This window comes from Phanerochaete carnosa (genome assembly GCF_000300595.1).
Source record: "Phanerochaete carnosa HHB-10118-sp unplaced genomic scaffold PHACAscaffold_9, whole genome shotgun sequence".
NCBI classification, from domain to species: domain Eukaryota; kingdom Fungi; phylum Basidiomycota; class Agaricomycetes; order Polyporales; family Phanerochaetaceae; genus Phanerochaete; species Phanerochaete carnosa.
The window spans coordinates 113,834-135,675 of record NW_006767636.1 but is presented as its reverse complement, the minus strand read 5'-3'; the positions used below and the strand labels follow the sequence as shown (position 1 = coordinate 135,675).

General features: G+C 53.8%; 7 protein-coding genes across 7 annotated transcripts; 3 read left to right on the top strand and 4 right to left on the bottom strand.

The window, feature by feature from the left end:
* Positions 1 to 477: 477 nt before the first annotated feature.
* Positions 478 to 1,553, bottom strand: PHACADRAFT_261705 (uncharacterized protein). Its single transcript, XM_007399264.1, has one exon. The coding sequence runs from the start codon at positions 1,415 to 1,417 to the stop codon at positions 587 to 589; it is 831 nt and encodes a 276-aa protein (XP_007399326.1). The 5' UTR covers positions 1,418 to 1,553; the 3' UTR covers positions 478 to 586.
* A 1,999-nt stretch (positions 1,554 to 3,552) lies between these two features.
* On the bottom strand, positions 3,553 to 7,484 carry PHACADRAFT_212160 (uncharacterized protein). The gene is made up of 11 exons (XM_007399263.1): positions 7,286 to 7,484; positions 7,164 to 7,222; positions 7,015 to 7,112; positions 6,843 to 6,963; positions 6,569 to 6,790; positions 6,379 to 6,514; positions 5,935 to 6,320; positions 5,746 to 5,881; positions 5,396 to 5,686; positions 4,990 to 5,336; positions 3,553 to 4,931 (listed from the first exon to the last, which is right to left on the bottom strand). Exons 1-11 carry the CDS (start codon positions 7,425 to 7,427, stop codon positions 4,818 to 4,820), a joined length of 2,052 nt encoding a protein of 683 aa, XP_007399325.1. The 5' UTR covers positions 7,428 to 7,484; the 3' UTR covers positions 3,553 to 4,817.
* A 2,501-nt stretch (positions 7,485 to 9,985) lies between these two features.
* Positions 9,986 to 11,479, top strand: PHACADRAFT_101624 (uncharacterized protein; the record flags this gene model as incomplete). Its single annotated transcript, XM_007399262.1, has 5 exons — positions 9,986 to 10,116; positions 10,173 to 10,271; positions 10,377 to 10,673; positions 10,728 to 11,038; positions 11,136 to 11,479. Coding segments are annotated over 5 exons (1,182 nt in total), but the record flags the coding sequence as incomplete, so codon positions are not given.
* PHACADRAFT_261700 (glycoside hydrolase family 71 protein) lies at positions 11,469 to 13,827 on the bottom strand. Its single transcript, XM_007399261.1, has 4 exons — positions 13,541 to 13,827; positions 13,433 to 13,492; positions 13,095 to 13,380; positions 11,469 to 13,040 (listed from the first exon to the last, which is right to left on the bottom strand). The coding sequence occupies exons 1-4, from the start codon at positions 13,810 to 13,812 to the stop codon at positions 12,147 to 12,149; spliced, it is 1,512 nt and encodes a 503-aa protein (XP_007399323.1). The 5' UTR covers positions 13,813 to 13,827; the 3' UTR covers positions 11,469 to 12,146.
* An 895-nt stretch (positions 13,828 to 14,722) lies between these two features.
* Positions 14,723 to 15,933, top strand: PHACADRAFT_261699 (uncharacterized protein). The gene is made up of 5 exons (XM_007399260.1): positions 14,723 to 14,906; positions 14,956 to 15,026; positions 15,092 to 15,239; positions 15,292 to 15,316; positions 15,404 to 15,933. The coding sequence occupies exons 1-5, from the start codon at positions 14,788 to 14,790 to the stop codon at positions 15,710 to 15,712; spliced, it is 672 nt and encodes a 223-aa protein (XP_007399322.1). The 5' UTR covers positions 14,723 to 14,787; the 3' UTR covers positions 15,713 to 15,933.
* A 1,044-nt stretch (positions 15,934 to 16,977) lies between these two features.
* PHACADRAFT_261695 (uncharacterized protein) lies at positions 16,978 to 18,522 on the top strand. The gene is made up of 3 exons (XM_007399259.1): positions 16,978 to 17,311; positions 17,361 to 17,411; positions 17,462 to 18,522. Exons 1-3 carry the CDS (start codon positions 17,015 to 17,017, stop codon positions 18,257 to 18,259), a joined length of 1,146 nt encoding a protein of 381 aa, XP_007399321.1. The 5' UTR covers positions 16,978 to 17,014; the 3' UTR covers positions 18,260 to 18,522.
* A 625-nt stretch (positions 18,523 to 19,147) lies between these two features.
* PHACADRAFT_261692 (uncharacterized protein) lies at positions 19,148 to 21,707 on the bottom strand. Its single transcript, XM_007399258.1, has 12 exons — positions 21,145 to 21,707; positions 21,062 to 21,096; positions 20,852 to 21,011; positions 20,671 to 20,733; positions 20,513 to 20,610; positions 20,363 to 20,459; positions 20,117 to 20,257; positions 20,034 to 20,049; positions 19,935 to 19,977; positions 19,842 to 19,880; positions 19,515 to 19,788; positions 19,148 to 19,464 (listed from the first exon to the last, which is right to left on the bottom strand). Exons 6-11 carry the CDS (start codon positions 20,364 to 20,366, stop codon positions 19,546 to 19,548), a joined length of 486 nt encoding a protein of 161 aa, XP_007399320.1. The 5' UTR covers positions 20,367 to 20,459; positions 20,513 to 20,610; positions 20,671 to 20,733; positions 20,852 to 21,011; positions 21,062 to 21,096; positions 21,145 to 21,707; the 3' UTR covers positions 19,148 to 19,464; positions 19,515 to 19,545.
* Between the last annotated feature and the right edge of the window lie 135 nt (positions 21,708 to 21,842).

The following is a 21,842-nucleotide window of genomic DNA, read 5'->3' as shown; positions in this document are numbered from 1 at the left end:
CGCGACATTTCTCTTGCTATCATGTATTTCGCGTCTGAGTTCGACCTGCTGCTATCTTGGCGCAGTTCCTAGGAACGTTGAAAGTTGGACGCTGGACGCTGAAGATTATTGAAAGTCGCACGTCGAACGTTGTATGTTGAACGACAGTGTGTTGTAGTCGATGATCTCCGACGCAGTGCGTCTCCTTCTGCTCATGTCATTTCTAACACGCCCGCAGTGCGAGAACGAGACCAGCACTACCGAAAACATATGCTTCGTGAAAACTGCTTGCGCCCGTCGAAAATCGGATTCAGGAGGGCTGCATGAGCGTTGAGTTGGCTACCAAGGTAGTGCGTCGCAGCAAGATTAATCTCGTGCATATTGAAGCATGGGTAATCATCTTCACCCTATTACAATTCTCCAATGGTGGGTCGAGAGTCTGGAACCGAGACTAACCTCACCATTATATGATAAGCATCAAGTTTATGGTTCTTTTATATTTATACAGTATGTATATGAACGATGGGCACACCTGGCTAGTACGTCCAGAGTCTTGACCCCGCTCAAGCCCCAGTGCTTGCGGCGATGACGTCGTCATGACAGTACCTCACCGAAACTGGAGCGTATCACCCTCATCCTCACCCTCATCCTCATAATCGAAATCATCCTCGTATTCGTCCTCGTCGGTCCAATCCTCGTCGTAATCGTCCTCTATGATATCCTCCTCGTCGACGCCCTCTAGATCGAGCAGGTCGTCAACATCGTCAACGTCCTCATCGTCAGAGCCCTCAAATCGCTCAAACACCTCAAGATTCTCTTTCAGCCACACCCGGTCTTCGTCCCAGAGACGTTCCTCCTTGTTGAGATATAGCTCTTTGAGTGGTCTGCCCATGTCCTTGCAGCGTTGGACGAGGTCTCGCACGCTCGACCCGTCGAGAGCAGTGACGGAGAGCGTCTCAAGCCGCGGAAAAAATGTTGTCCCCGGTGGAAGATTCGCGTCCGCAATCGCGTCGGGTGCAGAGATGAGATCCATCCAGAGGTAGTCGACGTGGTTGAAGTTGATTTCCAGCCGTTTCAGGTTCTGTAGTGCGTCTGCCGCTTTGACGAGCGTGGGGATGTGCGAACACGGCAGGCCGGACAGCTTGAGCATCTCGACACCCGAGAGCAGGGCTTTTCTCGTGCCTGTCGCGGGCTCGGAGAGTCGGGTGACAACGGAAGTGTATTCGTCTTGCTCAAAATCCAGAGCGAGTGATATGATGTTCGGCAGGCGGATGTGGTCTAGTAGTGCGAGCACATAGTCTGGCGGAAGGAATGCAAGGATGAGATTCATGACGGAAGGAAGGGTGATGTCAAGTAGCGAGCCTGAGGGGATAGTCTCTGTAACTTGGTCGACGTCCGCCATGGCCTCCTTGACGCTATTCAACCAGTCCACAGGCATACCTGCCGGCCCTGATTGACATAGGGTAAGGGTATGCAGGTTCGGCGAGTTCTTAAGCGTGCGCAAAAACTCATGGTAAGTTGGGCGGACGTCCAACGCGTGATACGCAAACCCGATGTCTTCCAGTCCTGACAAGAACGTCGTCTTCGGCCAGTTGACATGCACACCCCAGAGCGCGACCTGTTTCAATCTTGGTAGGTCGTTCTGGAATAGCACGAAGTCTTGGTCTTTGTATTTCTCGGGAATGAACTTCTCGTATTCGTCGGAGTCTTCATAGTGATAGAGCTCCAGAGCTTCAAGGATGGGCGCACCTGAACATAATGCAAAGACCCGGAGCGCATGCTGCATGAGGAGATAGTGCGATACCATCAGTTCGAACGTCTTCCACTGCTCCACATATGGCTTTAGCAGCTCGAGCACGTCCCGGAGGGCCGTAAGCTGAGGCTTATCCGCCACAAACTCTTCGTCGTTCCAGTCGTCTTCTTCCCCCTCCCCCTCCTCCTCCTCCTCCTCTATGGTGCAGTCTATCGAGACCCTCAGCGGAGCGCCCTTTGCACGCCGAATATATTCTCGGGCCTTCTCCAGGTTGAACGGGTCCTCGAAGACAATATTCGACCATAGCGTAGGTGTCTCAATCGCGACTTCGCGCCACCGCTTGCATACGCGCGAAACCAGAAGCTCGAAGGATAGATGACGCTCGAAGTCAGAACCATAAGATACTTCCGAACCGTCGTCCGGCTCAGAACCGGAGTCGAGTTCGGAGAGGCTGCCGTCAGTGTAGTCTTCGTCCTCGTCCTCGTCGTCCTCTGCTGAAGAATGAGTCTCAGATTCACCGCCAAGACCGAAGATCTGAGAGAGTAGTTCAGTCGGGAGGTCGTTGATCAGACAGCGGCCATCGGCAGGTGCGAAGTACGGGTTGTTGTTTATGTCGATGTTGTCGGGAAGAGACGCGTTGGTCATGGTGTTGCTGACGTGCACGAAGACACTGAGGATGTAGATTAGGTTGCTTCCTTGAAGCAGACTGGTGGCTCACGTACCCTGAGTGTTGTTCCAGTGCCCTGCGGCTAGCTCTCAACGATGATAGTGACCCAGCGCAAACCGGCGAGGTACACGGGAGTATCGTATGTCGTGATTGTGGATAAGCACTACCGCTAAACGGTGAATACGTCCAGCTGTTCCTTGTTTAGGGATATGTTGTAACAAGCCGCAAAGGAATTTCCTAGACGCCATCCGGCATTCCCCGAGATAACGATCTGCGCAAGTCGTCATCTGTGGCCAGCAGGGCGCTGCTGCTTCGCAGACTAAGTAGACGACATAAAAATACAAGAAACTGCTCGAAAATTCTTTTCAAAATAGAACCGAAAAATGACGTGTATTGCGAATTTCATTGTAAACAAGATGCTGGCGAATTACATGCATCTCTGACAAGAACATAAATGCACCATGGACATGTTAGGGCTTACGGTTACTGTTGCCGGGCACAAGCTGCCGACCCAGGAACCAGGTGTAGGAAGGCTGCCATTACTTATTCGATAGATCAGAGGCCTGAGGGGGAGATGTAGCTGAATTCCATAACAGCGGTGGGTAAGTGGGAGACAAGAGGACTGTGCGTGCGTGACAAGTCGGTGAGATCCACTTATTGACTTGCAGGCGCTGACAATTTTCATAGAAGAGGCTGCACGTTTGCAGGAAATTTTGAGCTATTTTCAACGCGATGGGGGTGATGGGCGATAAAGTGGAAACAATGCACGACGAACCTTGTTCTAAATTCGTGGACAGCCTAGACCCAAGGCCTGCGAGTCTTTGTACTAGGCTGAAGCGCTGTCACAAGGGCAGCTTAGTTTTTGCGACTCGCTTGGCTCGAAGGCCTAGGAGCCGGCCCTGTTCGTACGGGAAGCACTTAAGGTATCATGTAGTCAAGAGTACAGGTGACTGAGAATAATATTGGGCTGCTGCATCTGTCATTCTCTGCATTTGTATCTAGCATCTCGGACGGCAATATATGGCGTGGCGTGGCAACGCGCCCGTGCTTGCCGTTGTCTTCGTCAGGGTCGGAAGGTTGCTCTTTGTACGCGGTTGGTCAGGGCGACGGAGTCAATGACTGCGCAGCGGAGGCCGTGTCTTACATAATCAGCCTGATCTTCCGCAGAAGACTGGGCCGCCGATCTTCCTCTCCCAGACTTGTTCCTAGAGTATTCCTGTTCGGGGCGCTGCCCTCGAGACAAATCTCCGTCATCCCGTCGCCTCACACCTTCATGTTCCTCGACCGCCATGTCGAGCTCAAGCTCTTCGTCGCCATCGACGATGTCCGCGGTCTCTAGCCCGTCTGCATCTCCGACAAGCAGCAACAATGGTGGCGGCTTTTCTCCGCCCTCCTCCACGCTATACCTGTGCGTTCCTCTATCCCGCATCTCGCCGGCCCAGTTCGCACTGACGCATGTCATTCTGGTTCAGTCTCACATTCCTAGCAACTCTCTTCGTCCTCCTATTTGTCTCGTGTGCCATCGTCCTCCGCTCCTTTTTCATTCGCCGCCGCTTCCGCCAGCAGGTCGAGGAGCAAATCGCAGCAGGACTGCTTCCACCGGAGGCCGCGTTCAATATAGGAAGGAAAGACGTTGGAGAGAAGCCCAAGATGTGGGATGTCAGCGCGGAGCCAACGCAGTTTGTGGGCGACTGGGACTCGTTTTCGGTAAGTACCCTGCCTTCGGGCTCGTTGGTAACCCCACGATGGAGACCACGTCAGATCTCTTCCTTTGCTGAACTCCTTGTTTAGCCCATGTCTGCGAAAAACATCGCCAATAGCGACGCGAATAACGACCATCATGACACTCGCTCCTCCCTCGACCAGCCACCACTCACTGCCTTCACACGCCTGCTTCGCCGACGCCGTGCACCGTCCGAATTCCGTCTGGCACACCCGTGCCTGACGTATCAGATTCGCTTGACGGTTCGGAGATGCAAGTTGCAGTGCTGGTGGCTATGCCCACGTCTCGGAAGCCGCGCGACGGTATACCAGAGATGGTCATCGGTGTTTCCAAGATACCTCTCCAGAACAATTGAGGAGGTACCTAATTTCGCCATACTCTGGTACTGCTGTTTCGTTGCATTAACTCTTCTACGACACCTCTCAACTAATAGTACATAGCCGCATGTGTACATTATCATACTGGGCTCCGAGACATTGTAACAGTAATTAATAACAGGACTATCGGCATCTTATGGTCTTTAAGGCATGCTGGCCCTTTCTGAGGTCATCCCACCTGCCCAATGCTAGGAGGCGGTGCTCCAACTCGCGTAGCAGACTCCAATTCCGTTAACTAGTGGACGCTCTAGACTACCGGCGCTCTAACATAGTCTAAATGACGCTTTAATGTACACATAATAGGAACTCATAAATAACTCAGTTTCTCCCGGTGATCATCCGAAAAAGGCCTGAGGAGATTCGCTTCAGAGCGTCACGGCTCTCCCAGATGGGCAGAATGATACAGCAGAAACCGGCGAAGAAGGACCAAACCTGCCCGAGACCGATCAGCCTTTCGCACAGGTGACGGAGCTCCGCGCGGGATACTCACCATGGCTACAACGATGTAGGCGGTGAAGAAGCCGGGCGAGAATATATACGTGCTGCTCCCGAGGGGGATGGGAACAAGAACCGCGATGATGACGATGATGGCCGTCGACTGCCAGAAGGCGCGCTTCGCGTCTGCGGGCAAGAGATCCCAATCGTTCGGATGCGGGTTCGCGTACGCGTCGTGCTGCTCGACAGAGGGCGCCACGCTCGAGCCCGGCGGCGTAGCCTTCTCGTCGATGGAGACGTCCGCGTCCTTCTTGTCGTCACTGGGTGAGGCCGCGACGACCACGACCTGGGCGTCGATACTCTCCTCATCGCTCACGTCATCGCTCTTCTGGATGAGTTTGACTGGCGTGCGGAAGTCAGCACAGCTGTTAGCTACACACGAGGCAACCAGCACCACTCACTCGCCCGCGTTGCGTGGAAGTCGTAGTTGTCGGGCTTGATAAGACTCACGACGACGGCAATAATCGCGCCCGAGCCCATGCTCGTCAGGCTGCCCGCGAGCGACGAGTAGTTATCGACCAACAGCGTCGTGTTGATCGCGCCGTAGAAGTAGCGGCAGACGATGAGCCATGCCATAAGCCCCAGGAACGTGCCGCCGCTGCTCGCTAGCACGGCCGCGTTCGACAGCTTCGGCCAGAGCACGACCAGCATGATGGGGATGACGGGCGCGCCGATGACGGTGCCGCAGAAATCTGTGGAGGGCCGAGCGATGAGGATGAGGATAGGTGTGGAGGGTTGAAGAGGCACTCACAGTAGACGAAGTTCATGTTGACGTTGCCTGCATTGAGGATGACGCACCAGACCGAGATCCAGATGCCCCATACAGCGACACCCGCGTGGGCGACACGGAGGAGCTCGCGGGCACTAGCCTTGGGCCTCCAGTACGTCTGTCGAAAACCTTAAGTCAAGCTCCAGCTTGCTATGGTTCGCTAGCACTCACTCTGTATACATCATACGTGAAAATTGAGGAAACTGAGATGAGTTGCGCTGAAGCAGCCGAAGTAACCGCCATGTACGTGATGATGAGCATCGCAATGGCCCCGGAGCGACCGAGCAGCGTGACTGCGGCAGCGGGGGCCACCAAGCCCGCGCCTTGTTGGTCCGCGCTGAGCGGTTGCGGGTATGTCGGGAAGGCAGGGTTCGTCTGTAAGGCGCGCGCGCAGAGACCCATGGTTGTGCCAAATGCAAGCGGGACGCTGAACCAGGAAAGGCCACCCCACACGTATGCCTTAGTTGTGCCCCGCGGGTTGGATGCGATGGCCCGCTGCCAGTAGGATTGGTCTAGGAAGACGGTCGCCGTGCCGAGGACAAAAGAGATGGCAGCATCTGTCGTAGTGGCAACTGTTAGCACGTGTACAGTTAGGAATGTGTCGCATTTGCTCACATATAAAGCCTGACTTGGAGTGGAAAGTCAGGTAAGAGCCCTGCCAGTTGCCCGGGACGGGGTCAATCTCGCCAGCCTTGACGAGCAGGTCATAGAGCGCAGAAGGCGAACCGATCAGGTCCGATGTGCCAAAGGCCTGCAGATAGCGGTCAGCGACTCTACAACGCCTGAAGAAAAGGCAACAACATACCGTATAAACGAAAAGCCAGATGATCACAAACACGATGGTCGTGTGGGCATAGTCGGAGACGAAAGTGCTCCGGAGGCCACCAACAATGACGAAAGCAATGACACCGACAGGCAGTAACATGGTCGCAGCCCGGATATCCATGCCTGTCAAGGCAGAGATAGAAGCGCTACCTCCGAGGAGAAGGATAGCAGAGACCATAAGCGACGTGAAGATGGCGTAAAACTGGATTGTCGCTCAATGAGGCACAGTTGGACGACTGAGGAGAGCGACTGACCAGGAACATCAGGTGTGCCGGCGTACCGAAGCGCGCCCTGACAATCTCCAAGAATGTCCTCGCACCATTTGCGTTCCTCTTGACGGCAGACGCAATGACGGAAAAGAAGATAATCGAAACACTGCATTCTGGTGAGTGCAACGCGAAATAGCTGTGCTTAAGAGCAGCTTACGTTCCACACACGCCATACCACCAACCGCCGGAGATACCGAATTGATAGACAACGAGAGAGGAGACCATGAGGGTGGCGCTCCATGTCCAAGCCGAGACCTTAACAAAGATATATCAGCCTTGTGCTCGATAAAATCGGAGTATACTCACGATTCCGGAACAGACGAGACCAGGCTTCACGCTTCTGCTCGCACTAGAGAATTCTTCATCTGTTGATGGCGACGACTGTCAGTGAAATCGAGCCGATGTGTGCCAGGAGCAAGCAAACTCACTCTCGAACGGAGATGTGTCGGTGAACTTTGCTTGGAGCCAACTGAGTAGGAGCATGAACAGGGCAAAGCCCGACCCGCCACCAAGGATGATGGCATATCCAGACGACTGGGGCAGGTACGCGTCGAACTCGCCGTTCGCCATGACTGTAGTTCACGCAGAATTTGGCAAGGGCACTGCCTGCAAAGTTTGACGCCATATATACTAGTGCTCGCTGCCGTTATCTAACCGGACCGATAAGGGAACGTGTGAAGGGGTATTGGTGTTATGGAAAATCTGGGACCCTGGCATTCCGACCATTCCGTTTTGTGGAGGAGGTGGAGATAAAGAGATAAGGTACTTGCGCATTGTTTATCAGAGATAGCTTGTTGTCAAGGCTCTTTTTCTCCGAGTTTGGATTGGTATAGGAGACACCGTGCTGAAACGGGGTCGAACAAGGTTGAGTTCGTTAGATAGCAGCGCATAGCGAAAATGAACGGCCAGTCAGGACTTCATTTTCATTGTGTATTTGGGTCGCGCACAAAAAGGTCGTACCCGCCACCAGGGTCACGCGACATTGCTTCCTGCGTGATGCCGTAAGAGGTCCGAAGGTCTTGACGATCAATGTTCAGTAGCGCAATGCGTGTGCGCGGTACAGAGAGCACGTCTCTGAATGTGTCAGAGCGTACTCTTGCGGATCTGAAAGCCTATCTCTGCTGTCGATCTAAGGGAGAACCAGCAGGCGCGAATGTGTCTCAGCTCGTTCCAGGGTCCTAAGGCGCTGGCAGAGCCCGCCATCACGAGTTGCGTCACAAAGAAGCCGCAAGAGATGCAGCAGTTCGCATACGGTGTGGGGTAGATAAATCGTGGGAACGTAACACGGCCCTGGGCACCACTGCGAATCGAGAGATTAGCATTATACCCGGCCGAAACAATACTGCACCGCTCGATATCAATGTCGAGTTTGGGTTGAGGCCCGGAAATACTGGCCTGCAAAGACGAGACAAGCGTGCCGAGTTAGAGAGCCAGGAGTGCAAGCCTCCTACTCTTACTCTCAGAAGAGACGCAATACCACGACGGTCCCGTTGCGATGGGTTCTGGATCTGAGCAACGGACGGAAGCGCACTGGGCGATCATGGCCTTGTGGCGCTCAGCGCTTGTTGGTCGGTCCTCGGTCTCGATCATCCCATGCATCAACTATCCTTCGCAGAGCAGGGAGACGTCGACATCGAAGAATATATAATTCGCAAGTCCGCCGGCAGCACAGCATGCTGTCATTGGCAGCCGCAACACAAACCAGTCCTGTCGTAATATACTCTCGAAGCCCAGGCTGCACGTCCACAGAAGGTGCGCGGTGTGTTCGCTTCAGCATTGCCTCATATATGTCCTAGAGGAGTCTGAGATCGAAGGAGGCAACAGGGTGTCGACCGTGCTTACATATCACAAATTGCTGAGAAAGAGTCCCGCGAAGAAAAGACCTTAAAGCTCAAGACGTCCCCCATGGTGGGTCCATAACCCCTCCATTGTAGGCGGGCGGCCCGCCACGAATCTCCCCCAATTCATGACTGCTGGGAGGGGACTGGGTACACCACCAGCATCCGGCGCGACGCTCGCGATAGGAGTTGATGCCAGGGAGGATGGCCCGTAGGAGACCGCTGGCGGTAGTGGACGTGCGATAATAGCCCGGCAGCATAGAATGAGTGAGTGCAGAATGAAGCAACATAGGTTCTCTTTTCGAAAGCTATCTGCGATACAAAGGTCAGTGCTGTACAAGGTACGTCTAAAGCCATTGTAGATCTCACACAGGGAGATAGAGGCCAGCTCTTGCGTAGATAGCTACTTGCGCGTGCATGCTTATACCTGAAAGGAGCGCCGTAGTTACGCCAGGCCGTCGTTCTCTAACAACAATACGAGAACCATACCAATGATCATCTGCTTCAGACCAGAATTATGGCTGGCGGCTCGCCTTTACGAAACAAAATCATCATGATTGCAGTGATGCCAGGAAAGCGCAGGTCCAGCGAGGCACGGCGGCCTCGGACTCGGGGAGAGTGAACAGTGAGATTAGATGCAGGTCACAGCTGGAAAGGATGCGAGGAGCTTGCGGTATGCCATGTGTGAGTAGGGCGGGAGGGTGGACAGGAGGAAAGAGCGCGGGTTTCGGCACAGATCGGTTTGATGAGGTTGAACATTGTGGCGTCCCGACGTCGGGGCGGATCACGTCGGTCGATCACCCGCCGACGGGTGATTTCTGACTTCTAAGCCGAAAACACTCGTGACTCTTGCGAGGTGCTTCACATAAATCGATTTTGCGGACATCACGTGGAGGCAAAGAACACTCTTGTGCGGCCTTGTATCTCCGATAGATGCCGCGCGCCCCGGGATTACGACACTTGCCCTGTGTCAAGTCGCGACCAGGTTCCGAGACAAAGCACGTTGTCTTGAGACCGTACTCTGACAAAGTGAAGACAGCATGAGCAGTTCAAAGTATCGAGACGCATGCGTCGTTGGGATTGTGTGCTGTGTCACGGTCCTCAGTGTGAGTACTTATTCCTCGCTTCGAGGTCTTCAAGAAGCTGAAGATTTTAACTCGCGCCAGGTATTCTCAAGTGGTGCTACGAGCGTCGCAATCACTACTATAGGTCGAGATCTAGGCTTCTCACAGGAGGATCTGCAATAGCCTCTAAACGTCTTCTCGTAAGAGATTACTGTGGCAATAGCTACTTGAAATCATTAACGAAGCTCCCCACGTCAGGCTGTCTTATGGGTGCTTTCTCCTACTTTGTGGTAGGATGGCAGACATATGGGGCAGCAAGAGGATGTTCCTCTTTGGGTCTGCATGGTTCAGCGTGTGGTAGGAAAGCCGGCTGTCCTCGTCTGACATTGTGCCTAATACAGAGTGTCCTCTAGGAGTGTCGCGACTGCATTCGCCAAGAATCCTCCAGCTTTTATTGTGTTCATGGCACTCCAGGGCATCGGCTCTGGTGTGTGCCATTCTTTCCTCTTCTAGTGCCGATGCTAACACAGCCCGGAAGCCGCGAACACTCCAGCAGGTGCACCGTAAATGATTCTTCGATGAGTTCTTCCTTCTGACAGATTCCGCATAGGCATCAGCATCATATCCTCATACTTTGAAGCAGGAAAGAAAAAGAACAGGGCCTTTGCCTTCTTGAGCACTGGGCAGCCTATCGGCTTCATCATTGGTATGATCCTTGGTGGTTTTCTGTCTGAGTCTACCGTGTCGTGGCGGACAATCTTCTGGTTGCAAGCTGGGCTGGGCGCCGTCCTCTGCATGTTGGGATGGTTCATTCTCCCAAAAGACGACATAACTCAGAGGTACAGCATAGGTCTGGACTGGATCGGTGCCATCCTCGGTACCACAGGTATCGGCATGCTTGTCTCAGACTTGGCGTACGCAATCGTCCCTATCTCTATGCACACCAGTGCTTACTATATGCCTTCCAGGGAATCTACCGCAAAACCCAAGGGCTGGGCGTCGCCCTTCATCCCGTCCCTCCTCGGCACGTCCGTCCTGCTCCTCATCTCTTTTGTGCTATGGGAACTGCGCCGCGAGGCGAAGGGGCAGTCTGTACTCCTTCCCATGAGCATGTGGACTCAGCCCGGGACAAAGATGGCTCCTGTAATCCTTCTCGTCTTCTTCAGCTGGTGGGGTTTCAATACCCTTAGTTACTATATACCCCTGTTCTTTCAACAAGTGCAAGGCTTATCCCCGCTTCAAACGGTCCTTCGCCTCGTGCCCATGGGCATCTCCGTATGTTCCCGGCAAGCTCAGTTGGATATCACATTACTGAACAACAAGGCAGGGTCTTACTATTAACATCACGATCGGTTATCTCATCAGCATGGTCCCAGGGCAGATTTTAGTCGTGGCAGGCCTCGTCTGTGCCATGGTCAGTCTCGATCCCACATGCACTAGACCGCGATTACTCACACCCGGGCAGGCGTCCTCCATTAATTTTGCCCTGGTGGATGTCGACGCCACGTACTGGTCTATGCTATTCCCTTGTAGTGTCCTTCTCCCTATCCTCGATGTCGCCTACACGGTGGCGAACATCCAGGTGTGCTCGAGCTTCCCCGCCCACTCGCAAGCGCTAGCGGGGAGCATCTTCAACGTCGCAACCCGCGTAAGCCCTCCTTTCTCTTCTTCTCATCCATCCTTACCGGTGTCCCGCAGCTCGGAACCTCCATCGGTCTAGGCGTGACGTCGACCGTCGCGATGTCAGTGTCGACCAAGTTCAACCACAAGCACCCGGAGCTGGCGCCCAGAGACCCGGCAGTCCTTATGGCTGGTTTCCGGGTGGCGGGTTGGATCTGTTGCGGTACAATTGCGATTGGGATCGCGATTTCCATCGTGGGCATGAGGGGAATTGGGCTTGTTGGACAGCGACCTCCATCTCCCGTGGAGAAGCCCGAAGAGCACGACATCGAGATGGTCGACACCCAGCATGCGAACGAAGCTACATGTAGAGATGTGGAGGTGCGGTCTTCCCACTCCAACACATCCAAGGGGCAGAGGATCGAGTTTCAAATTCCAGAGGCAACAACGTCTACTTAGGGCATGCGATCTGATCAAATTAGAGTCATGATACATCTAGTACATGATCATTATCAACTTTCGCGGCACAACGAACAATACATGATACGAAAACATGATACGAAAGAATACAAGCTGATAGCAGACGACAAAGCAAGTTTCCAGCACGACAACTGTGCATCTCAGCCAGAAGATGCGCAGGATGGGACCCGGCCTGTCCACAGAACCGAGCGAGAACAAAACAGAGGCCAACCCGGCTTGCAAACTATATCGCACGGGCAGCACCGGTGGGAGGAGATGAGAGAAACACAGAAAGTGAAAATGCGACTCTAGTTCGCGGTAGGGGCACTGGAGGAGGAGGAGGACGCGAAGGCCGTGAAGGCATTGTAGTTGTACGTCTGGGGGTTCGGATCAAAGGTGTATCCCTGGGGACGGAGGTCGATGACGGTCTGGCCACCTCGCTGGAGCACGCCGCGCATGTACCCGCCGGGCGTGAGGTCCATCTGGAGCTTGTTCACGCCCGCCTGGACCTGGAACGTCTGCGAGCTGCTGTCGCTCGTGTACAGCGTGACGCTGCCGGGCGCGGTTGCGAAAACGACGGCCCAGAGCACGTCCTGGTCGAGCTGGTAGTTGTCTGGCTTGCCGACTGGGTCCGGGGCGTTCGCGGAGCTGGGGTGCGGGCGCGCCCACATGTACAGCTTGTCCTCTGTGACCGCGGGGTAGGCCCCGGTCTTGAAGCCCGTCGCGAAGTAGCTGGTCATGTCGAGCCACGCGGTGTGGTCGAAGCCGTTGACCCACGCTTGCGAGTTCGGCTGCGCGCCATGGATAGGGCCAATGTAGTGCGACTCGCCAAAGTCGTTCCAGGTGCAGATCTCGATGATGTCGTACATGTCGCGGCTCTGGAAGATATTGTCCCAGCGTGTAGGGTACAGCTGCGAGCCAGCGTAATAGATCCAGTTCTTGTTGTAGGTGTCAGGGCCGTAGTGCGTGAAGAACCATGGACTGACGGCGCCGATGTAAGTTGGCGACCCGTTGTCCGAGCTGAGCGATTTCAGGGCGTTGAAGTATTGGGTATCGGTGTCAGTCGCACCAACGAACTGGGCGAGGGCATTGATGACGGACGCAACGCCCTGAGAGACAAGGGAAGTGAGACTATCGCCAAGGGGGTTGAGATCAGACTGCGCGCTTTGAGCAGTCAATGATATTGGCCAGCCGGAGTTCCACTATATATCCATCAGCAATCCGACTATCGCGTTTCAGGTGTCGGAGCAACTTACGTTGAAGATGCCATGGACGGCACCGGAAAGACCGCCGAAGCCCGAGGGGTCGCTGAAGAACGCAGGCACGAAGTGAACACCACCGGCATTGACAACATCGGGATGCTGGGTGAACTGGGCAGTCCAGCCATCGACCACAGAGTCTTGGCCGAATTGGCAGGTATCACCGGCAAACGTGGAAGCGAAAGTGCGGCCGTTATACTTGAACTGGTTCGGGTGATTCGCATACTGCGAGATGTAGTTGCGGAGAGTGCCAGCTGCGTCGGAAGAGTCGCATGGAAGGACACTAACGCAGGTTTTAGTTCCGACAGAACTGAGTGTGTTCATCAGACACCCACCTCATATCAAACGAGATGAACAACAGGAAGCCTGTGCCAGATTGTTGGGCCGCGGCATAGCTGCAAATGGGTGAGGATCCAGCAACGAACGATCGGGGGAATACATACGCAGAAGCAACCTGGGTCGGTTGCCAGGAGTCTGAACCAATGTTCAGAGCGAAAGCGTCGATACCGGCTGCGTGCGCTTGGGTGATATCACTCTGCCAGTCGTCCTGGGTATAAGGGTACGTGTTGCCGACCATATGGTGAGCAACAACGTATTTCGGAGTACCGTCCTTCTTCATGAGGCGACGACGGTGGTGAAAAGGACTATGAGGAAGTGCCTGCACAAGCGAGGAAACGACCAGACCGAACAAGAAAACGAGTGTGAAGGAGTACATAATTCGTCGATTAGTAAAAAAGAAGAGATCGTGGGGGAGAAAGGAATGTGGTGGTCGGGTCGACCGAGGCGGGGACGATGGCAAGCGTGAACGTCGTGGTTATCGTAAGAGACTTTATAGTTCGGGGAAGGAACAAATAAAAACTGACCGTTAATCAACAACGGCAATCGAACTCCAGCGAACCTTGCTGTTGCCCAAATTTGGACAAGAATAGGTACCTCATCTGAGCGCCCATGGTAGTTGCCATGGCGCCCGACGACAAGTAGATGCGAAGCTTCGACGCGATGGCGGCCCCGCCAGGCACTGGTACGCTTTGCACACGGTCAAAGCGCCGCGTTTCGACTGTGTGTCTATGTCGCTGGGGGCAGACATTTATCGCGTAGTAATTGGACTGGGGGCCTGCGGACCTTGGCAGAATGGCTGCGTCGTTCTCAAGATATGACACCGCTGGACGACATGCGGCTGCCGAACCGCATGGTCCTGGACGGGCATCTCGACCGCCAGCGGTGTTAAATTTCCATAGCTGTCGCCCAGACTTGATATTGCCCAGAATCACCCTTTGCAAAGAGCATGCCGTAACAGGAGATCAAGGCGTGTCAACAAACAAGCAGACTGTTGTTCAACAAGAACAATAAACTTGTCAATAGATTGAATAACGACGGACGGCGCTACAGGAGCACATTAGGGGGCGGGATTCCCACGGCTGCTTGACCTCGATTAGGCAGGTGTGAACTGATAAGGCGTTCCGGCCGGGGCGGGCCGAGTGTCGTAAAGCGTCGCGTCGTGGACGACTTATCGACGGCCATCGACGACTTCAACTTTCATCTCTTACATAACTTATGCCCTGTTTCTATTCGCATACGCCGTCCGCAATCTTACTTTAAATCTCACACGAGGACTCCGTCCGCCCCCTTCGTTAGGTCTTCCGCTTCGTCCATCATCTCTCTTCTCGACAGTGACTCCGGCCGCGGCGCAATGGCAAATCGACCCCGTTCTCTCAGCACCGGCGACGCCATGCGCATCCGGTCTCTCTTTCCCCGCACAGGCCTGATTCAGCCTCAACGCCAGCCGTTGCAGCCCGAGCGGGTCAGAGAGTGAGCCATCCCGCCTTCAGATGTCCCAGATGTTAACACCAACGGCCAGAGCGATAGAGGCCTTCATCTCGTCCTTACCCAAGCTGTCGGAGCATGATCTGATCTCATTCAACGAGGCTGGTACGTCCCATCCGTCAAAGTGCATGGGATGAACGGCCAAGTAGCAACTGATCTCTCCGGCGTAGAGTCGTCTTGTCCAATATGTCTCAACCAGTTCCGCACGATAGTCACGGAAGAGGAAATGGCACTCGCGATGGACAGCCCTGCGACACCTGTACAAGCGCTTGGGGTGACGAAGCTCCACGGCTGCGGGCACATATTCTGCAGGAAGGAGTTGAGTGACGATATCTTGACCATGGACATTACTTTCTAACGGCGTTCCTAGCATACTGAACTGGCTTGACCAAGGGGTACGCTGCACATCTTCGTGTTGGGCTTGCGTTGCCAGCTCTCGCGCATGTCGAAACGTTCGCTCACAACAGTTCTTTGACACGTAGCGCAACACCTGTCCCTCGTGCCGGCACCCCCTCATTCCAAACCTTCCCGCGGACACCCATCCCTTCGACATGCTGCCTGATCTTGAGAACATACCGGACGGCATCATCCAGGGTGTGGGGTCCCTGCCCCTCACGCCCGAGCAAGCCGCGTCCTTGCGGTCTGCGATCATTCTTCTGACAGAGGGCGACGGCATGGAGCATTTTGCCTTCCCTGAACCTGCCTTCCACGCCGCGCGAGGCAACCAGCCAACTCCGCACGAGCGCGAGCGCGAAGAGGACAGAAGCGCCTTCATTGGGATGTACTCCTAATCCGGAAAACATCAGGACCCTCGTTCTTTCCGTATGCCACGCTTTCGGTCACGACCAATTCACGAGGATTCAAATTCATGCATTCACGTTCGTCAGTCCCCATCGCACTACTCATTCTTCGCTTTCATGGGCTACATATTTGGATGTATATTATGCAGATTTCTCATCATTGCATGGATATTCCTTACTAATTCAATCAAATCGTGAACGGAATGTGTTGTATAACGCGTCGAGCATCAGTCAGTCTCGTCCGGCGTTAGGTGCTGATGTCTAGCGAGAGCGACCGGTGCTCGCTACTGCTTGCTGCAGCCAGGCTGGTCGGCAGCACCCCCATACGAATGGAATCATATGCTGCGACCTGCTGCGGCTTCTGCCCAGGTTTCCCATGAAACCTCTCCGACGGCCCAGGTAGGAAATGCAATGGATGAGGATATAGCCTATCGCTATATATAACATATATTAAAGCCACTCCACAGTGCGATGCAGTAAGAGCGATTAATTAATCATGCTGGAGCGCTCGCCTCTGACACTTGAGCTTGAGCCGTTCCCTGCGCAGGCCGTGAATCCAGCCTGATCTTCGATAGGCACGCCCTTCCCAGTGGTGGGTCCGGAAATTCAAGGTCAAGTGCAGGGTCAGCCAAGAGTTACTTAAAGCCATCTGACGAGACTCAAGAGATTGGGAGCCACGTCTAAGGACATACCAGTAAGTCTTCGGCACTCCCGCAGACTATTGACTGTACATCATCTTAATGTGGTGGCATAGCAAGGGATCTCCCTGTGCCTGGGGACGATCACGAAAAATATGACCCTTGTCATCCGTGTCTGTCTTCAAGGGTGGCTTACCTTAGTCGTCAGGGTGATGGACCAAAGCAACCGCAACAAAGGCGCAAGACACTGCGCCACAAAGCGGGCGCTCATCAGAATATCAGCGATGCAAAATCTTGCCCAGTACAATCTCTGCCTTTACGACCTCCACGATGATCAATATTTGTTCTGTGCTTCAACGCGCGTGTCCATACCTTACATCGATTTTTGCTTTAATCTGCCCTCCGAGTGCGTAAACTCGATCTTCACATCTTGCTCGCGGCACTTTCCGGGTCTTCGACGACTCCTGCCTACAAACTGGAAGCGATAAACCGGGCCCGCTTTTCACGTGAGCTGGATCTGTTTGTTGTCGTTAAACAGGACGCGACGCGCACTGGCACTATAAATCCTCGTCCGAACCGTCGTCTGGTTGTCCGCCCCCGCCCTCAGCACCTCCAGCCCTTCGCCCCCCCTCTCTCCCGCATACCCGTCTCCAACATGATTGCTCTCTTTGCACCCTCCTACAGTGCACAGCCGCCTCGGCGCGCGCAGCATCTGAAGCATCCTCCCATTTACCAAGCCTACCCTGCCGACAAGGCGATTCTGAGACGCAAGCGTCGCCGCCAGCTGGCGTCGCTCCCCGAGAAGAAGTTCCAACATTCGTTTGAGGTGGAGCGCGTAGCGCAGCGAGAACATCGCGAGAAGGTTGAGGAGGTGATAGAAGAGTATCGAGAAATGGGACAGTCGAGGAAGCGCAAGGTCGTCGAGGTGCTATTCAAGTTGATTCGAGCGATTGTGCGCCGTTTTTTATACCATGTGCAGATTCGTGCTAACTATTCGAAAGCATCCCTGTCCTCGCCACCATCTGGGCGCTGTAACCGTCATCCTCAATGCTGTGAGTACATTTCTTGTTTTCGTGCATTACTGCTTGCTGATGGAGCTCAGAGCGAGAAGGTAGATGCTGAAGAAGAAGAAGAAGGCATAGAGACTCATATGGAGGAGGACGAAGTGGATATTGACATATTTGAGAACGACCATCATGCCGATGCTGACATGCCCGACGTCGATCTCGACATGGAAGTTGATGAATACAACTGCAGCGCTGATGTCAACATGTCCGAGTCCGCGCCTGCGTCTACATCCGTACCCGCACTTACGTGTTTGTTCCCTCCGGGTCTCTCAGCCAACATGCCCCCGAACGCTCCCGGGGCCGACATGGCCGACATCGAGACAATCGCTGCTGGGCCGGCTTTTGTCGACGGTTATGTGCCTCTGGACATCTGGATCGCACTCTACATGCCGTCGTCGCCGCGGCCGACGGCAGAGAACCCAGGGTACTTGATCGACTCGGCATACGATACGCCCGCGCCGCCCGCCATCGTACTATTCCCCACGACTGCCACCGAGCAGCAGGAGCAACTCCAGTCCCAATTGCAACCACAATCACAGTCGAGCGCTAGCACTGAAGACTGGTCGACGTATTACTGCCCCGGCATCCCAGTTCTAGCTACAGGGACTCCAGGCTACAGCGTCGACTCGACAATCGACTTCGAGCTGTCGGACAGCACGCTCATATTCGAGGAGAGTTCGCTCGTCGAGGGCCCCGACGACGTGCGATCTCAGAAGGATGTATCCGACGGTGAGAAGGGTGAGCAGCCGGTTCTGCTCATCATCGCGCCTAAGCCAATGCTTGCTGCCTCCCAAGCAGGACCGTCGCTCCTCTGGTCGCTCTCGTTCGTATGAGCTCTCCCATTCACTCATGGCGCGGGCGCGATATGACGAAGACGGTATAACGGGGACAATATAATGAAGACTCGCATATACCCTGCATATATGAAGAATATGTTTCTCGGAAGATCTCGATAATGGAAAGACTAGCCATGAATGGCTTCGTTTCTCTTTCTTGATATCCTTATTCATAATTTATCGTTTCCGGTTTTTCAGTTGCATACGACTTGGACTTGGGCTCGGACTCGAACTCTTGAATTGGATCTCTCTCTCACATCTCTTCCATGTGTCCTTCGATTTGTTTCGATTAAGATTCCTCTCAGCGCATGTGTATCTTTCTCATGCATCTGGTCACACAGGCCCCATCGTCTCGATCCCGGCGCTGGATGGACCGGACACGTCTCGCCTACGCCGTGCACACTCCGACGCGTTATCGATACCCGCGACTACCTCCGAGGTCGCTCGCCAGCTATTGGCTGCACAGATTGCTAGCCACGCCCGCTTACTGGTCGCGCAACAGTTACTGGCTGCACACACTACCGATTTCGCACCTTGCTACCTGCTGACGCATTGTCCAAGGTTGCTCTGCGCTCTCTCTCCGATTATGTTTCATCTCGCCCTCTTCGCTGTGAGCTTCTGCCGCTGTGTTCGCTTTACTCGGCTGCTTTCGCTACTTGCGCGCTTGTCGGCTCTTCTGGACTCAACGCAGTTTTCTTTTGCTATCGACTTTCCCGAACATACGACCAGTTCGCGCTAAACGGCCGATACTTTCGACCTCCCAACTATGAGCTCTCTCCGCTCCTTTTACTGGTGTGCGACTAATGGAGGATGCCTCCGACCGCTGGCGACTCCATGGTGGGCTCACGATCATTGGCAGGGCGCCGATGTTATGTATTTGTTAAGCAATAAATTGTAGCTTCGTCCATATGAAATATTAATCTGACAACCGGTACTGTATCTTGACTGGGATATAAATAGAAGGCCATCAAGAGACGGTGCGATGTTAATGAGAGCGAGCGGCCATTCAGTCAATGGACGTTCGATTTCAGCATGGAGCCAAGTACACTCGTCCAGACTGAGCCTGATTAGCGATTTCAGCTGACACCTTTAAGTTTCTACACTTCCCGGTTTTGAGAACCGAGTAGAGCGCCTGCATGTGCAGATCAAGACGGAATTCTTGGGGTGAGACGTTCAACGACGTCTTTCTTTGCCACGATCCCCTGCGAGGCACGAATTAGCACGAAGCACGACGTATTCGAACATCACGCACGAGACAGACATCTTGCGTGTCCTAGACGGACTTAAACGACGGCACCTTCACTGGTGTGTTCACCCATGTTTCCTCCCGCGCCCAGCTCTTCGTCTAAGCCACAGGTGAGCCGCTCCGCTTGTGCGTAATCGAGCGACTCGCCGATGTTACCAATCTCCGGAACGACGAAGCTTGGCACAGAGAAGCGGCCCGAGACAGTGTGCATTTCTGAAGTGACGCTACTTGAGGCGGATGATCGTAGGTTGAGCATGAAGCGAGACATGAGAATCTGTGGCTGATGCAGTATCGGTATTGACCACTTCAGACAACCCCAAAATGTTGATTCACCAAAACATTGCACACGGCCTGTACACTTGCGGTGTTGTCCTGAACCAAGATATGAGTATAGGATATCGAGCGACGGACAATGCGAAAACTTACAGTCTTAGCGATCATGTGCGCTATTTCACATGCAAGAAGGACTCTGCCAGCAGGGAGATCAGGTGCCACTTGACAACATAACAAACGGTAACGCCTTACACGAAGTAGTAGGTACCTTTGTATGGTACTCAAAATCAGGAGATGGACGCCGCGTAGAGATCGCATTAAGCCATACAACTCACCGTTAGCGAGCAGACATGTCGCGACTGGCAATGAGACCTTTAGACGCCGCGCAGCCATCCACTGGTGGAATGTTTTCTCCCACGTAATGATTAGAATGGCGACGCTGACTGCCGCAAGGCACCCATGTATGAGAAGCACCGCTATATGAGAAATGAGAAGCTTGTGGAAGAAGACGGGATGCCACCTCTCACTCCTGTATACGGTCAGCACGTGGTCACTGCAGCATCAGTCTTGTAATGAGACCCACATAATATTGACATCCGCAGAGGAGCTGACAGCTCCGGTGCACAGGCGAAAAGAGGTACTCGAGTTGAGGAAATAAGTAGAGCGGACGGCAGCAAGCTGAAACCTGATTGTTAGGAAGCGATACAGGATTCACTTGGCTCTGGACGCACCAGATTCAGTGCTGCTGGTGCTATTCCACACGCCAGAACAATCCAGAAAATCCAGCGATTGCGGTTGCATAGTACACACGCGCGCATTGCCGCGAATACTTGACAGCACGATGAGCTGAGGCGGAAGAATGAAAAACAGTCAAGTGATGATAACGTACGACCTGTAAGCAGCAGCGTGATGATACTCAAGATGTCACGCCAATGCCCAGCCGCACTGCAGCTATGGCTCAGTATTAGTAGGTGTAGGACTGAATTCCCCGCATCAGATGAAACAGCTGGAGACGTACGACTGCTTGCCTGTCAGACGTGTGGTTGCAGACAACATCTTGCGAACGACTTACTTTGGGGTCTTGTGGCCACAAGAATGAGCCGATGAGACCATTCACCAGCATGAGCCAGCGTAGGCTTAACAGCAGCATGGATGTTACGGTCCACCTGCGCTTCCACACAGTCGCAATCTCGAGGTTTATAGTGATGAGGAATTCGTAGATGGACAGTGCTAGTCATCCACAGTCAACGGAGACAGGAGAGCAGCGCGGGGGAACGTACCATTCGTAGCCATGGAAACATGGTCAAAGAAAATACTGGAGATATGAGCCAATTGTCTGGCTTGTTAACAATGAAGGACACACCTCTGAGAGACAAAGCTCCGCGACTCGTCGGAGGACGTCATATGCCAGTGCTGACAGCTTTGCGGTCTAGGGACACATTCAGCTGGCCGCCACGTTTATAGCTGTTGTTAGTTTCATTACAATCTTGAGTCATTGATAGCTCTGAGATCAAGAAGCAGCCCCACATCCGCAATTATTGATACGTATGATGGCCACCGAGTACTGAAAAAGGACCAGACTACTTCACCGCTTCTTCTGCGATTGGTTTGCCGCGCAGCCAACGCGCAGGCGCTGCTTGCCTCTCTCCAAGGAAAGACATAATTCAAAGGCGAGAATCCGTGCAAAGCGATCTAAAGTGTCTTGATAGCTGGAGGGTGACCTGTGGCGGATGGCACCGGATGGGGGACGCTCGTCCGGGGGATATTCGCCGCCACCTCCACCTTGGTTAATGATACTTGCGATGCACCCTACAACGATTCTGGCAAGATTTAGGATCACTATATACTCAGCACTTCGGATCTTTGATCCCTCCGATTGGGAGCTTGGAGTTTGACTACTTGATTAAGCTGTAAGCTCTCCCGTGGTGAGCAGTAAGCCACTCTGCAACAGGGCAGAAACGAGGTCTGCATCTTGAGGCTTGAGCTAATGGACGAGGGAATCGAGTACAAGGACGAATGTAAGGAACCAAAAACCCCTGCATATTCCCTAATAGGCCCCAT